The following is a 14,511-nucleotide window of genomic DNA, read 5'->3' as shown; positions in this document are numbered from 1 at the left end:
AACAGACATGGTAGAAACAAGAACCAGGTAAAGAAGAGGGTTTCAAAGGATAAAGGGAGTGGCATAGATTTTTCCGGAAAATATACAACAAGAAGATTTCTTTTTAAAAAAAACGTAGCAGAAGAAACATGCTCAGAAAAAAACTGTGAATGTTGAAGGTTTGATGAGGAAAAAATTTGGATCGATGATAACAGTTTTTTGAGCGGATGGGCCGCTGGGCGCTCCTGGCCACAGACATGCAGGGCTGGGGAGTGGTCAGTGGGGGGCATCAGGGTTTTGGGTGATGCAGGCCGCACCCCTTGGCCTGTGAGACTCTGGATGGGACACAGAGGAAATGTGGACATGCTGCCATTATTTGAATCAGCTTGACAATTACAGCTATGATCAAAAGCACCAAGACCATGATTGCATACCTGGGAGATAGCAGAGTCTCAGACCCAAATTCCTCATATCCCCCCATTCACAGGTGAGACATCACCCCAGAGGACATATGTTGCAGTAGGTCATGCCATCCTCATGTGTGTAGTCTGACGGCAAAGAATTATGAGCCAGTGTCAGTCACAGCCATGGGACATTAGCATGTGTACCTGGCTCTACAATTGTATCCATCGCGGCTGCGGATTCCTTGATCTCTGTCTGCTGTGGAAGGTCTTGTTGAGGAAACGACTAATATTGGTGTGGCCTTAGGGGTGTGTGGACTGCATGATATGTGACTGATTTTTGGCTGGAGTGATTTACAGGGAAGCATCCTTGAGCAGGTTTGGCTCAGGTTACTTCATGAAACAGGTCTCCCGGTTTGGCCAACCTTTGTGTGAGGCAAAAGCAAGGGGCTCTGTTGTGTTACAATTATTGTCTGAGGCATCTGAGGTGAGGAAACGACTAATATTGGTGTGGCCTTAGGGGTGTGTGGACTGCATGATATGTGACTGATTTTTGGCTGGAGTGATTTACAGGGAAGCATCCTTGAGCAGGTTTGGCTCAGGTTACTTCATGAAACAGGTCTCCCGGTTTGGCCAACCTTTGTGTGAGGCAAAAGCAAGGGGCTCTGTTTTGTTACAATTATTGTCTGAGGCATCTGAGGGGGAGCTGGGTCAAGGACCACCAACACTGCCCACACTCATCCATGGCACAAGCTGGCCAAAGCCAAGCCAACTGGATCACGGCTCATGGGCCCTTTGATTGCCCACACCTGGACAGGGTGCCCATTGGGCGTCCTAGCTGCTCCGGCGACCCCAGGACGCAGTGGGGGCCCCCCATAACCAGTGGCGCCATCAGGACCCCTGTGTCAGCCAGGCGACCGGCATGGACGCCCCCGTGGCAGCCAGCAATGATGCCTCCCCTACCGGTGCGTCACACAGGCATCTAAGAGCATCTGCATTGGTACAGCTAAAAGCTAAGCTAAATTACCGCTTGCTAAGAGCCAAATTTAGCAACACAGAGGGCACTCCACACCGGTCAAGCCAAATCAAATGGTAAACTCACCTGACTGCGCTATCAACACCCACCACCGGTCATTGAGGTTTGTATGTACTCTTGATGACCGGTACATATGTACCCTTGATGACCGGTACAAACTGGTCATCAATCAGCCAGCTTGAGTCTCTTGATGACCGGTAAAAACTGGTCATCAAGGGGAATCACACTTGATGGCCGGTAAAAACCAGTACAAAACACTCCAATGAAAGGACTGACTGGTCATCAAGAGGCTATATGTCCTCTCAATGACCGGTCAGACTAGTCATTGGACAGCTTGAGTCCTCTCAATGATTGGTTTATACCGGTCATCAAGGGGCTTGACTATGTAGCGTCGAGTCCTCTTGATGACCAGTCTGTCCGCTCATCAAGAGGTTGTATGTCCCCTTGATGACCGGTCAGACCGATCATCAAACAGCTTGAGTCCTCTCGATGATTGGTTTACACCAGTAATTGAGAGGATTGAGTCCACTCAATGATTGGTTTGTACCAGTCATTGGGAGGCTTGACTATGTAGTGTCAAGTCCTCTCGATGACCGGTGGTCTGACTGGTCATTGAGAGGCTGTATGTCCTTCTTGGGGCGAAGTTGGAGCAATGCAGAGCTGGCTGGGGGAGGGATGCGCAGCTATAGCATCATTGATAACCCTTGCTATATTTGCCAACCTTTGTTGACAAAAGCCAAATTTTTAACAATACCGGGGGATTGAACAACACCGGTGTGGTGTTTCCATCATTAAATTTGGCTTAGCATGGGCTTTAACGCAACCAATGTGGATGCTCTAACTGGGGCGGCCATCTGGCGCCCAGGTCGGTGGCATCTCAGTCGCGCACCAGGGGCGCCACCTATGCCCACAGTACAGGTGGCGTGCTGTTGCATGACCAAGTCATGGAGTGCTGGGAAACCATCTGGACGCCTCGGCTTTTCCCAATCTGCCCCGCTGTGTAGATGTTTCAAAAAGATTCTCCTGCACGTTGACACTGTCTCGGGGGAGACCTTTTTGAGATCACAGTTGCACCGTTTGCACAACATTGACCGCGTGGGAAGGATGGCCAATGACCAAACACATTCAGTTTGATTCTTTGCACGCAGCACTTGTTCAAACTTAACATAAGCCCTTGTCCCTGCTGCGGCCGGGGGGGCATCCCCATTTGGCCTGGAAGAGATGCATAGCATCGAGATCTCTCCCGCAGGGAGAGGACTTACAACTAAAAAGCACATGTTGGCCTGAGAGAATCTGCAACTTTGGGTGGTGGCCGATGTAATCACCACCTGCAGACCACACTTTTTGACCAGTTCTTTTTTGGTCTTGATGATTTGAAGCTTGTATTTCTCTTAACTAAACTGTCTACTCAAATTTTTGGCAATCCATCCCCCTCATGCCCAAAAGAAATAGACAAACTTTCAGATTCTTGGCCGCTTACTCACAAGGCCATGGCTTTTTCCCGTGTTTCTTTTTTTTAAAGTCACCCTCTTTTTTCCGACCGTTTGGACTTTTCTCTCAACCACTCTTCTTTTTTTCAACCATCCTCTCTCTCTCTAAACCTGTCACATACAACCAAACGCATACACACAACCCCTCCAATCATCCAAAATTGACTACCCCAATCATCCAAAAAACACCACAAATTCACAATGGCACAATTCAATCACAAGAAGATGAATCGGACAGAACTTCAAAAAATTCAGATGCAAGACTTCCCGCAACCCGTCCCGGCCATCACAAACGTGTGCCATCCTTTGATTAGATTCACCACTGCATCAATTTGGACCGGCTTTGGTAGCTTGTTTTCAGGGTAGCGGGGTAAGCGGTCATCAATTATTGCTTCCGTTAAATCACTTTTGTTCATCCGGGTCCATTTACTTGTTAGCCAAGCCTTTGTTGACTTGTTCTTTGTGGGTGGAATTCTTAGGCAAGTTACGGAGTTTTGAGGACTTCAATGTGCAGGTGATATGTACTGGTGAGCAATATTAATGTGTTGGAATTCTTGCTCTGTGATTTCTACCTCTGGTGTTTTCTTGCTTGTTGATCTCTGTTGTTTGTTGTTGTAAATATCTTTGTTTTATCCATTGATCTCTTTATTGTTTTGCTCGGTCCCTCTCTCAGTCATGTACATAATTCATTCTTTCATGTGCATTTCTTAATTAGAGGGGTATGGCATTAATCTCCAATCACCAAATGCCAAATTGGGATTTAATTAGGCAGAAGAGAAAACCTTAAAGGGCCAACAAGAGATTCAAAAGATGCTGTTTTTAAAAAAAGATATAAAAATAGCAAAAGACAATGGTGAGAAGCTACCTATGTAGGATTGGAGCTAAGGTGGCAGCGCTCAGCTGGAATAGATTAAGGATATTGGGGAATGAGTTGAATATTTTATGATTTGTAAGAAAGGAACCCTACAATTATTTTTGAGATTCTTTCACATGAGAATGTCGTTGTTAGTCGTAAGCCCCGCTTGCACCTACGGCTTGGCGGTGCTGCGGGCTTTGTTACGCTCAGCACTTGTTGCGGTCTACCCATTTAGATAGATTTATGGAATCAACTTGGCTGTGCAACTCTTCACTCCTCATTGGCATGCGTGTAGTGCAAACACCATATTATTTTCTTGCTCTTGCAGTTATGTTTCATCATAACATGTTGAACAGATTGTAGATTAGCATTCCTACAAGAAAAAATAATAACAACCACCAAGATAGACATTGGTCGAACCTGAATGAGATTTGGAGATATTCAAATAAAGCATAAAGCTTTCCTCAAAGATACCGAGCTAATGAGGGGAGGGTATGAGGGATAAGCTGGGCACTAACCAGTCTGCGGATCCGGCGTTGAAGCCTGCCGGTGAGTCTGGTTGATGCGGAAGAGGAGGGAGTCCCGAGAGGTGAAGGGCAACTGAATAGACGATATACAGTCAGGGATGGCACTGGGAGTAGGAAGTTGACCAGGCGAGATTCACAATTGCTTGTGGTGTGGTTGACTCTCGTCGCATTCATCCGCTTCAAGTTCCTCCGAGTCAGAGTGTTCCTCTTGGGCCACCCCTCCGGCGCAAACCGACTCCCTGATCTTGGTTGCCATGTGAGTGTTGATTCGAGTTTCTGCAGCGCTGATTGAATTTGTGATGTGTTGGTTGACTCGACCCTCCAACTCCGCAATGAGAAGGCCAGTGCGAGCTTCGGAAGCCTGGATGAAAGCCTGGATTTGTGCAAGTAGAGCCTGGTTTTGTGCTTCCAAGGCCATCCTGATGGTTTCGTCCATCACTGCGCGAAGCTGGGGGGAAATGAGATCGTTGGGGTCTGAATCATGAATTGAATGATTTATCAGCTATTTAGAAAGATAATGATTTGGAAAAAGCACGTTGAAGGCACGTACTCTGCTGAGCAAGGAAGCGAAGACTGGTTTGAAGGGCTGCCAGAGCAAACTGGGCTGCTCGAGCTTCGTCAGTCACCTCGATTAGGTGTGCTGTCAAGGTGGGGATATCGAGACAACAGGCAGATAGAAAGTGAGTTCTGGGTTATCCACAGAAGTCCGAAGATACACAAAGAAAAAAAATTCACCATCCTCCTGAAGAACCAAAAACAGGTGTATCATCTGGTTTGAAACACATGCAACCGTCGGGGGGTCTTGCACAGGGGGAGGTGCAATTGGGAGCAGGATATGGGGAGGAAACATGGTGATGTGAATGTGTGTATGTATACAGAATAAGGGAATGGTGATTCGGAAGGTATACAGAACAAGGGAATGATGATTTGGAAGGAGAGTGGTGTCGAGACAGGCCAGAGGATGTGGAAGGTCTTATGTTCTCGCAGAAAAGCGTACAAACATCTGCTCAGGCAAGAGAAGTCAAACAAAACATCTGTTTAAGGTACGCAGGACTGGACTTCGAACGGTCCTGCAAACAACCAGGGGCCAGTGAAAGAGTGGCTGCTGTTACCCAACCACAGAGGCACCACTGTTTTTATTAGTGTTCTTGATTGGTGTGCTCACTGTATCCAGCATAGATGTTGCCGACCCCTTCTCCTGCTTGTTTAGACCATCCCGCTAAGATCACAGTCATGCTAGGCGATGGCCGAACACACCAACAGTTTCAATTGTTGAGAGCTGCACTTATTAGGGGGGTTCACGATTGGATTTCACCAGAAATTTTTAACCACCCCACCAGGAGAGTTGCGCACGCTGCGCACCTAAAATTTTAACTCAATTTTAACTCACCAGAAAAGACCCACCAGCAAAATTTACTGGCGGCTCAGCAACGGAAACCGACTGGCATCCGATCACCTGCCAGAGGAGAAGCCCCCAAACACCCACCCTCACCTTGGACCGGCACACATCCGGCCATCACCCGCCCATCAGAAACTGCTCGCTTCCCTTGACGACCTTGGAACCCATCCCTTCATCACCCGCTCGCCTGGCCACCTCCGAGCACACGAGCCAAGTGGTATCGTCATCACCTGCTCGCCCCGGCATTCACCTCTGATGCACAAGTATAGCGAGCGGCAACAGGTCATTCGTGACCTGTTCATGATGATCATCTTCCTTCATCATCAAGAGACTGACGACATGCTTGATTCTATCTTGGGGATACCAACGGTCCCTTCCCTTGGCGCGACGGTGGCTCCTGACGATCCCGGGCATGCTTTGGTGTTGGACCTCCTGTTCGAGGATGAAGAAACCATATCTGATATGCTCGGCTTGGTGCTCAGTAACCGGTACTTGCACACTCGATCGCCGGGAAAGACACACGACGAATACAACTTGGTGCGCCTGTTTGAGATGAGGGACGAAGATTTCAAACAAGCGGTCCAAACAACGCAATCGGGCTTCATTTGGCTTCTTGAAAAGATATATGCTAACCCGATCTTCCAGAGCAACAGCCCTCGACAACAGCTCCCAATACCTCACCAGTTAGCCCTCACCCTCGAAAGGCTTGGTTCCAACGGCAATGGGGCCTCGGTGGGAAGATTTGCCAGGAACCTCTGCGTGGGCCGTGGAACTGTTGTCAAAATTACTCGCCGGGTGGTTCGCGTGATCAACGACTTGTCTGGTTCTCACCTGATATGGCCGGTGAAAGAAAAGTGACTGAAGATCGAGGATGAGAGAAGACAAGGGCTGAAGAAGTCAAGAGCACAAGATGCTCAGGGACTCAGAACAAAAGATCAGAAGTCTCCAAAGGAGCAGGTCTGTCTGATATGGGCCCGGAACTGAGTGAGTGTGTATTTCATGAGGGAACAGAAGAAATACACTGTGGCAAGGGGCCTAGTTGGCTATGGAACACTCTGGAAAGGAAAAGAACAACAACAGAAATAACCCCTCTTCTGGGCATGGGGCAGAATTCTAACAGCCGGATGCGAACAGACGAAGAGAGATCTCCAACGTTATGAAGGCAGAAGGATTCAAAGGCTGTGTTGGCTTTGTTGATGGCACAACCATCCCCCTCTACCAGCGCCCGAGCATTGATGGCGAGGTGTTTTTTGATCGAAAAAAACGTTACTCGATCAACTGCCAGATAGTCTGCGACTGCGATCGGTACATCACGGCGTACATGACCGGTTGGCCCGGCTCCTGCGGGGATAGCCTAGTATTCAAGAAAATGAAGCTCTGGTTAGAGCCCGAGGCTCATTTTGACCCAGGTGAGGGATCATGTGCTATGTGGTTGTGGTTAAACTAATACTGACCGCATTATTGCACGCAGGCCAGTACCTCATTGCCGACTCGGCCTATGAATTGACTCGCCATTGCATCCCGGCGTACAAGGCACCCGCCGCATACATCAAGGAGAACACGGAGTTTAATTACTGCCTTGCGCGGTCCCGCGTGCGAAACGAGCACACGATTGGGATCCTCAAGGGCCGATGGGCCTCCCTCCAGCACTTACGTCTGGCTATCCAAAAGCCATCAGACATGAAAGAAATTATCCGATGGGTCCACTGTTGTGTCACTCTGCACAACATGCTTGCTAGTCTAGGCGATTCTTGGGACGTCTTGGATACCCCGGCTGAAGATTCTCATCCTGCGGAAAACTCAATCGATGACTCCGCAAGATCTCATCGTGATAGTGTACAGTCACGTTGTCTTCAGACCAATTACTCCCTTGGAGTATTGCCGTTGTGATTCTGCTCACTATAGGTATCCATCCTCTTACTTGTTTTGATTGTCTTTCTATCCATCCTCTTTCTTGTTTTGATTCTCTTTCACATTTAATTTTCTTTCCATGTTTTTCATAACTAGTAGTGCTGGATTAAAATCATAAATGGATATCTTGTTCAGGAGCTTATAGTAGTAGCATCTGAGTTGTTGCCGTCCTCGCGGTCTGCCCTTTCAGGCACAACTTGTTGAGCTTCATCGTCGGATGAGCCTCTCCCTTTCCGGTACACGCGTACAAAATCCCTAAGGGTTTCGCGGTGCATAACTGAATGCAGGACATCCCAATGCGGACATCGTTGGAGGGTATAGTCTGAGGTAGCAAGGCCCTAATTCGTCAGTCCTTGCGTGGCTTGTAGGGAATTCCTGGAGAAACTCACTGCGAAGGATCCGCATACCCTCATCGCCTAGGCTGGCATAAAGCTCATCTCGGCTTCGGGCCATGAAATCACGAGCTATCTGGTAACTCCTTTGAAGGTAACGGATTCAATCAATTATAGCTATGTATGCCCAAATCACGGTCACTTCAGCTTGTACGGGTAGGTAAGAACAGGGAATTCTGGTCTTACCCCTATTATCTCGTCGGATATTATGATCAAGCATGATCCCTCAAATCTCATCGGTCACCAGCTCTCGGTTTGCCCGGTCAAACCACAAACGGCCCTCGCCCCTCCATTGGTCGTAGTTGCCAGGTACTGCGAGCCAGTCGAGGAGGATCATCAAGCTGGATGGCCCGCCGTTGATGCCATCGTTAGACCATGAGGCTCTTCTGGGTTCTCTGTGAGTGCGATTGCGGGCAGTTCGTTGATACCTAATAGCCATTTTCCCGGCGGGTTTCTGGGAGCTGGTGGGAGGAAGAGCTGTTGAGTTAGCCTGGGCGTCCACCTCCAGGCAATACAGGGAATACAGGCAATACAGCTTGTCCAAACCACAACTGAGCCGTGTGTTTGGATGTGGCTTGGGGTATTTTTTGGCCCCTGAGTCGCTCATATGATCATGTATGAAGGAATAATTTGATTCCATAAAAGCGAGCAATACGAGTTATATTCCAAGGAAGCCAACAAACATATCGTGGTATTCAGACGGATAGGAAATCATAACCAATAACAGAAAACATCAGACCACAGCAGGTGAAGAGAGAGGAGACGTTTGGGGGGGGGCAGTCAAGAGAGACCGCTACAACCACAGCAGGTGAAGGGAGAGGGGATCGGATGACCACAGTGATTTTTGGGGGGGGGGGCATATCTAAAACGTGGCAAATATCAATTGTGGGAGTAAATCCGTCCTCCTTCACGTCAAGAGAGACCGCTACACGAACTGAGGGCCGCCAAGAAAATATCAGTATTAGTCTGTGTTGAAGTACTATGTCAAGAGGGAACAAGAGTGACAAACCACTCGGCTTCATCCATAAATAACCTTCAAAAGCGCCTCAACCTCAGCGGCGGTCTTGCCCTGACCTATGAACTCGCGTGCACTTTCCATCCTTGCCTGAGCCAATGTTAGTTGGGCCGTCACCGATTGGTTCGCACGATCCACCTCTTGCGCGTGGCGTAGCTTTTCGCGATCTGATTCATGCTGAAGGCGATTGCGCTCGCGCTCCTTATCCCAGGACATATGCTCTTTGAGGTAAGCGAATTTCTCGGTGTTGGCGCTTTCGAAGGCGGAGGCAAGACTCTTGGATTTCGTTTGATTGCTGCGATTGGGTCCCACAGGAGTTGAATCAGCTGATTGTTGATTAGCAAACGCTCGGCGGCCAGCTGGTGCGGCCTAGTCAGCCGCAGATTGATAGCCACTCGGGGCCGCACTGCCATGTGTTGCTTGATGGATTGAACGCTGAGATATCAAGCTTGGGGAGGGATCTGCAGCAGTCCCACTCAAATCAAGGGGCGGAGGGAGCTCTTCATCCTCACCGACGAAGTTTGGGCCGTTGATAGGTTGTGCGAGCGTATCTGGAAGGAGCCGGATGTTTGGAGTGATGATGCCCGAGGGGGGCAGCTCGTCTTGAGTCTCATCCCAGCCCGAATAGAAGATCTCCTGAGTGGACTGAGGAGCATCGGATTCATCGGAGCCATCATACAGATTGCCTCCCGTCATGGAGTCGAACTCGGCCAAAGGGGTGATGTTTGCCTTTGCTCCAAAGATTGAGTACATCCGTTCGTAGCACGGGCACTTACTCTCGAGGATCTCGGCCAGAGTAGGCAGGTCTTCACCCTCTTCGATCCCGGCTCCGGTATTATCGGCCCACGCTTTGGCCTTCGCAAACCACTTCTTGTAGCCATCGATTCGTTGGCGGAGCTGGGACCCGGTGAGATGCAGGCGGGAGTTAGACTTATCGTTAATGTAGATCGCAAACATGTCGTACGCCGCCGCCTTTGTGACCTTGGTTGTGCCAACCACCGTCTTGGCCCCATCACCATACAAGCGGGTATAGTTGGCCTCCTCCTCGAGATAAGAGCATACATTCTCGTAGTCTTCAGTCACGAACGGCGGGTTAGCGTCCGAGCCAGTCGTCTGGGATGCAGGTGGGGCAGATCCGATTTGGGTGGTCGCACCTTTCGACGGTTGAGAAGTACGGCGAGGGTTACGAGAGCGGGGGGCATTCTTCTTTCCGCCTTTGCCTTTGTACCTATCGGCAACACCGTGAGTCTTGATTCTTGCCTCTTCTGCCTCGGCTCGAGCAAGCTCCGCCCGATGTGCGATCATCTGCGCTTTAGTCCTGCGGGCCCGTTTTGGCTTCCCACTCGCTGGCGCAGGGTCCAGGGGAGGCGATTGAGATCTGGTGCCTGACATTGAAATGGTGTTCAGCGAGAGCGACGGGCTACAATCGGATTGGAGGCGGAGGTCGGATACGTTGGGAGACAGGCCGGATGGGCTATCAAACAAGCTGGGATCCAACTAAGGTTTGGGGAAGGGATCAGTCGGGGGTGAGTTATGATCAAAAGGGATGGGAATGGAGATGTACATACCTGACTGGATATGCTCATTTGGGAACACTGAGCCAAAAAAAAAAGATCAATCGAGGTGGGTGAAACGGCGGCGGAGTGTCAGAGGTGTGACGTTGGCTGTTGGAAATGGTGGGATTGCCGGAATCGGGTGAGGGGGGGGGTCTGATGTGGGAGCCGCACTTCTAAATTTTTATGATGGCGGGGGGATGACCAGTAGCGGTTTATCGCTTCTGGTGGTTGTTTGTGTTGGGATTTTATGCTTAATTTTAAGTGTGAATATCCACCAGCAAGAAAATTTTTAGGGGTTCACCAGAAACGTTTTATCCAATCGTGAACCCCCCTATTGTGGATTTGTGAAAGCAAGGTTATGTACTGCACACAAAACAAAACATGATAGACTTTTTCTGTTGTTTGTATATTTCATCGCTACTTCAACATCAAAAAGAGGTGTCAATGTATTGAAATATGTGTGTGTTAATAATGAAAGGCAAGGAGGCTACGTCAATGTGCACACACTGTCACAATTTCAATAAAAAAAAAAACTGAAGAGCAAGAAATAAAAGCTCAAAGTTGATAGCCGATCAAGTGCATGTGTGTGTCAAGAAAGAATAACCAATCAAAAAGAGAAGAGAGGGAAACATCAAAGATAGAAAAATCAACCAATCAAATAAAAATACAAAACCGAAGAGAATTCAACAAGTTGTGTATAGTCGGAGATTTTTGAGGTGAGAAATACATTGAATACAAAGATTTTTATGTATGCAGAGCCCAGAGGAACAACACAGAGACACGGAAACGGAGTAAGAAGCCACTTGAAAAGAAGGCTGAGCCAAAGTTGCTCTTAGATTATTTCATCTTCTTGTTTCTTTCCAGACAGCCCGAAAGAAACTCTCATGTATTGAAAAAAAAAACTAAATGATTAAATGAATCGAACAACTGGTAGCGCAGCCATAAAATGATTAAATGAATCGAACAACAACAATTGAGATAGGAAACATAGGTAGAAGCTTTCAAGAGTGGTTGAGAAGAGGAGGGTGGACAGAAGAGGGAAGTGAAACGACGTGGCTGACTTCAGAGCAGTCGGACCTGTTATATATATCGTCGTCGTCGTCATTGCCCACGAGAGACATAGAGCTCTCTTTTCGGGCGACGAGCTGGGTAGGCGAGGGGTAGAAGGGATAGGAGGGCGCGAGCCGGGCGGTGGATCGGGCGAGGATAGTCTGACGGTGGGCCTCGTTGATGCGGATGATAAGGGAGTGAATGAGGCTGAGCTGGTTGCTGGTCTGATCCAGCTTGTCCTTGTCGTTGCCAGGTTGTGGGCGAAGCTCTGGATAGACGATGCGGCCAGGGAGGGCGTGGAGCGGCGCGTCAAGCCGGGCGACAGTCGGAATCGCTTGTGGTGCGGCAGACTTTCGCCCCCTTCATTGCCGCCCTCCGAGTCTGAGTCTCCTTCCTCTCGGGTCGTACCGGTCTCCTCAATTTCGTTCACCCATTCCTCCGGCACCGACGGGGATGAGGCCGACCTCAGTGAAGCCACACTTGCCCTGCGAGACACGAGGTTCATTCCATGCACGCTGGGCACCAGCGAGTCCGCTGTCTCTGTGCTATCGCCTGCAGTCTTCTCCTGCCCGGACCGGCCGAAACTCGCCGTCAGATTCATCAACGAGGGATAAATGGATTTTGGTCCGCCCGCGCCCGCCGTGCTGTGCCCGGCCTGTCCGAAGCTACCGAACTGTGCTGGCGAGCCTGGGGGCGAAACCGCGCCGACCGGCGACGAACCTCGATCAGAATCGCCAAACAGGGCCCGGAGCGGTGGTCAAGTCGTCCCAGACAACGGCTTCGATTTACTGGCGCCCATCGGGGCCAACTCGAGACTCTTGTCGAGGCTCAGGCGGCCAGAACTTGGATCCACATTGTCGCTCGGGAACTCAGTCTGATCTGCCGGCTTCGGGCCCGGTGACTGGACCGGGGGCGCAAGGCCGGCATATGAGTAGTAACTGGCATGGCTCGTTGGAGGAGGTTCACTTTGTGAATACCCATAGACGCGGAGTAGTGCGAGACGGCCGAAAGCTCGGGTGGCGCAAGCGGTTTGGAAACTCGCGTTTGGCAGTCAGTCGGGGGTTGCTGAAGGTGTGCATAGCCGGAATGGAAGGTCGGTAAGGTTGGGTAATTGGATGGAGCAGTAGCCGTAGGCATAGATCCGTAGGAAGGATTCGAGGGGAGGCGGGCAGCGGGAAATTGGGGAACATGTCCGAGCTCAGCACTCGCGAACTGATTGAGAGGAGCGCTGGAAAGTGAAGACATGGAAGGTTTTCTCAAAGCTGGCTGCTCAGCTGGCAAGGAGGTGTTCATGTCTGGCCTCGATGGGCCGAACATCGCAGCCCTCGACGACTCGATCTCGCTCCCGATGTGAGCTAGCTGCAAGTCAGTCAGCTTGTCCGTCTCAGCCTTTTCTGCGAGCCAATCAAAGTCGGAGGGTGGGCTCAGTGAAGAGCTCGGATCGGCCGGGTAAGGATGGGGCGACAAGACTGGCCGCGAGGACGCATCAGAGGAGCTCATGTGTGAATCCAAAGACGGAAGGTTTAGATTGACGTCTGGGCACTCGAACTTGGCTAATCAGCGATGGCTGGGAAAAACAAAAAACAGATAAAAAAAAGTACGTCAGTGATCAGACGTGGGGGGCTACATAGGATCAGTCGACTCACTCTTGTCTGAATCCTCCTCAAATTTACTCCTCTTGCATCTTGAAATCAAGTCATATGTACACAGCTTTCACGCTTGTGACCTCCGACAGCCGGGGGAGGCTGGGCGCTGAATGAGTGACGGGGAGCGCAGAGGCTCTGGAACAGGTCGTCGCCCGGTTGAGATCGAGTGGTATCAGAGGGCTGGCCTGCGGATGAAACTAGGTTGTGTTGAGACGAGCCGGAATGAGCGCTGATTGGCTGCTGTGCGCTGGGTGGGTGATCGCTTGTGGGATTCGATGGCGGCTCCCACGGGATGGTTTTAGGGGACCGACTCCCGTCCTGACTCAGGATGTAAACGGGTCGGGTTCGGGTCGGAAAACTGTGCCCGAACCCGACCCGACATAAATGCCGGGTCGGGTCGGGTCGGGTCAAATATTCAAATACGCTGACCGAACCCGCACCCGATTAGGCATGATGCGGGTCGGGTCGGGTCCGGGGCGGGTCTCAGGTCGACCCGACCTTTTACAAGATAGGAGAAAAAAAAATGAAAGAAGGAGAATAAGGAGAAAAAATGTGAGATTGATTTTGAGTCCTGGAGCTTTCATGTATATACAACAGGAGATCAAGTGAAATAAAAAGAATAAAGACTATTTTGAGCCAGAAGGTGCAAGGGATACTGAATCCAAGTTGTCATCATCACACACTATCAGCCCCTCTTCAGCTCGGATCCAGTTCTGCGCGTATACGAGGGCTTCAAGAGTGGTTGGTTGTAATCGTGTTCGATTACTGCCGAGTACTCTTCCGCCTGTGGAGAATGCCGACTCCGATGCGATCGATGTCATCGGAGTCATAATCTGCTTTGTCAGACGAACTGGGAATCACGGCCGCGGGTTGTTTTCTCTTGGACCGTCGCCTTGTTGGGGTAGGAGTCGGACCGTAGGATGGGGCTGGGCTGGGATACTGAATCCAAGTTGTCAACATCACACACTATCAGCCCCTCTTCAGCTCGGATCCAGTTCTGCGCGCTGTGGTGTGCCAAATGTGTTTCAAGTATCAAATCACATAAAGTCACAGTTTACTATTGAGAAGGAGACATATTTCTAGATGTATTATTGCATAATTGGATTCTACAGGTCATATAACCCCTAGTCACTCACTGGAACCACTAGGCTAGCTGCACTCAGTCAAAAGTTACTAGTATTATACTGTGTTCATAAGCATAATTACATACTGTAGAGATATTTTGATAGTACATATTATAGAATTAGACTCAA

At 49.8% G+C, this 14,511-nt stretch overlaps 2 protein-coding genes across 2 annotated transcripts; both read right to left on the bottom strand.

Moving 5' to 3' along the window:
• Positions 1-4,422: 4,422 nt before the first annotated feature.
• Positions 4,423-4,725, bottom strand: PtA15_16A52 (uncharacterized protein; the record flags this gene model as incomplete). The annotated part of the gene is made up of 1 exon (XM_053164128.1): positions 4,423-4,725. One exon carries the CDS (start codon positions 4,723-4,725, stop codon positions 4,423-4,425), a length of 303 nt encoding a protein of 100 aa, XP_053027701.1.
• Positions 4,726-11,472: 6,747 nt separating this feature from the next.
• PtA15_16A51 (uncharacterized protein) lies at positions 11,473-13,112 on the bottom strand (the record flags this gene model as incomplete). The annotated part of the gene is made up of 3 exons (XM_053164127.1): positions 11,473-12,332; positions 12,402-12,513; positions 12,579-13,112. The coding sequence occupies 3 exons, from the start codon at positions 13,110-13,112 to the stop codon at positions 11,473-11,475; spliced, it is 1,506 nt and encodes a 501-aa protein (XP_053027700.1).
• Between the last annotated feature and the right edge of the window lie 1,399 nt (positions 13,113-14,511).

The sequence above is a fragment of the Puccinia triticina genome, chromosome 16A (genome assembly GCF_026914185.1).
Source record: "Puccinia triticina chromosome 16A, complete sequence".
NCBI classification, from domain to species: Eukaryota; Fungi; Basidiomycota; class Pucciniomycetes; order Pucciniales; family Pucciniaceae; genus Puccinia; species Puccinia triticina.
The sequence above is the reverse complement of the archived record's forward strand: the minus strand, read 5'-3'. Positions and strand labels throughout refer to the sequence as shown.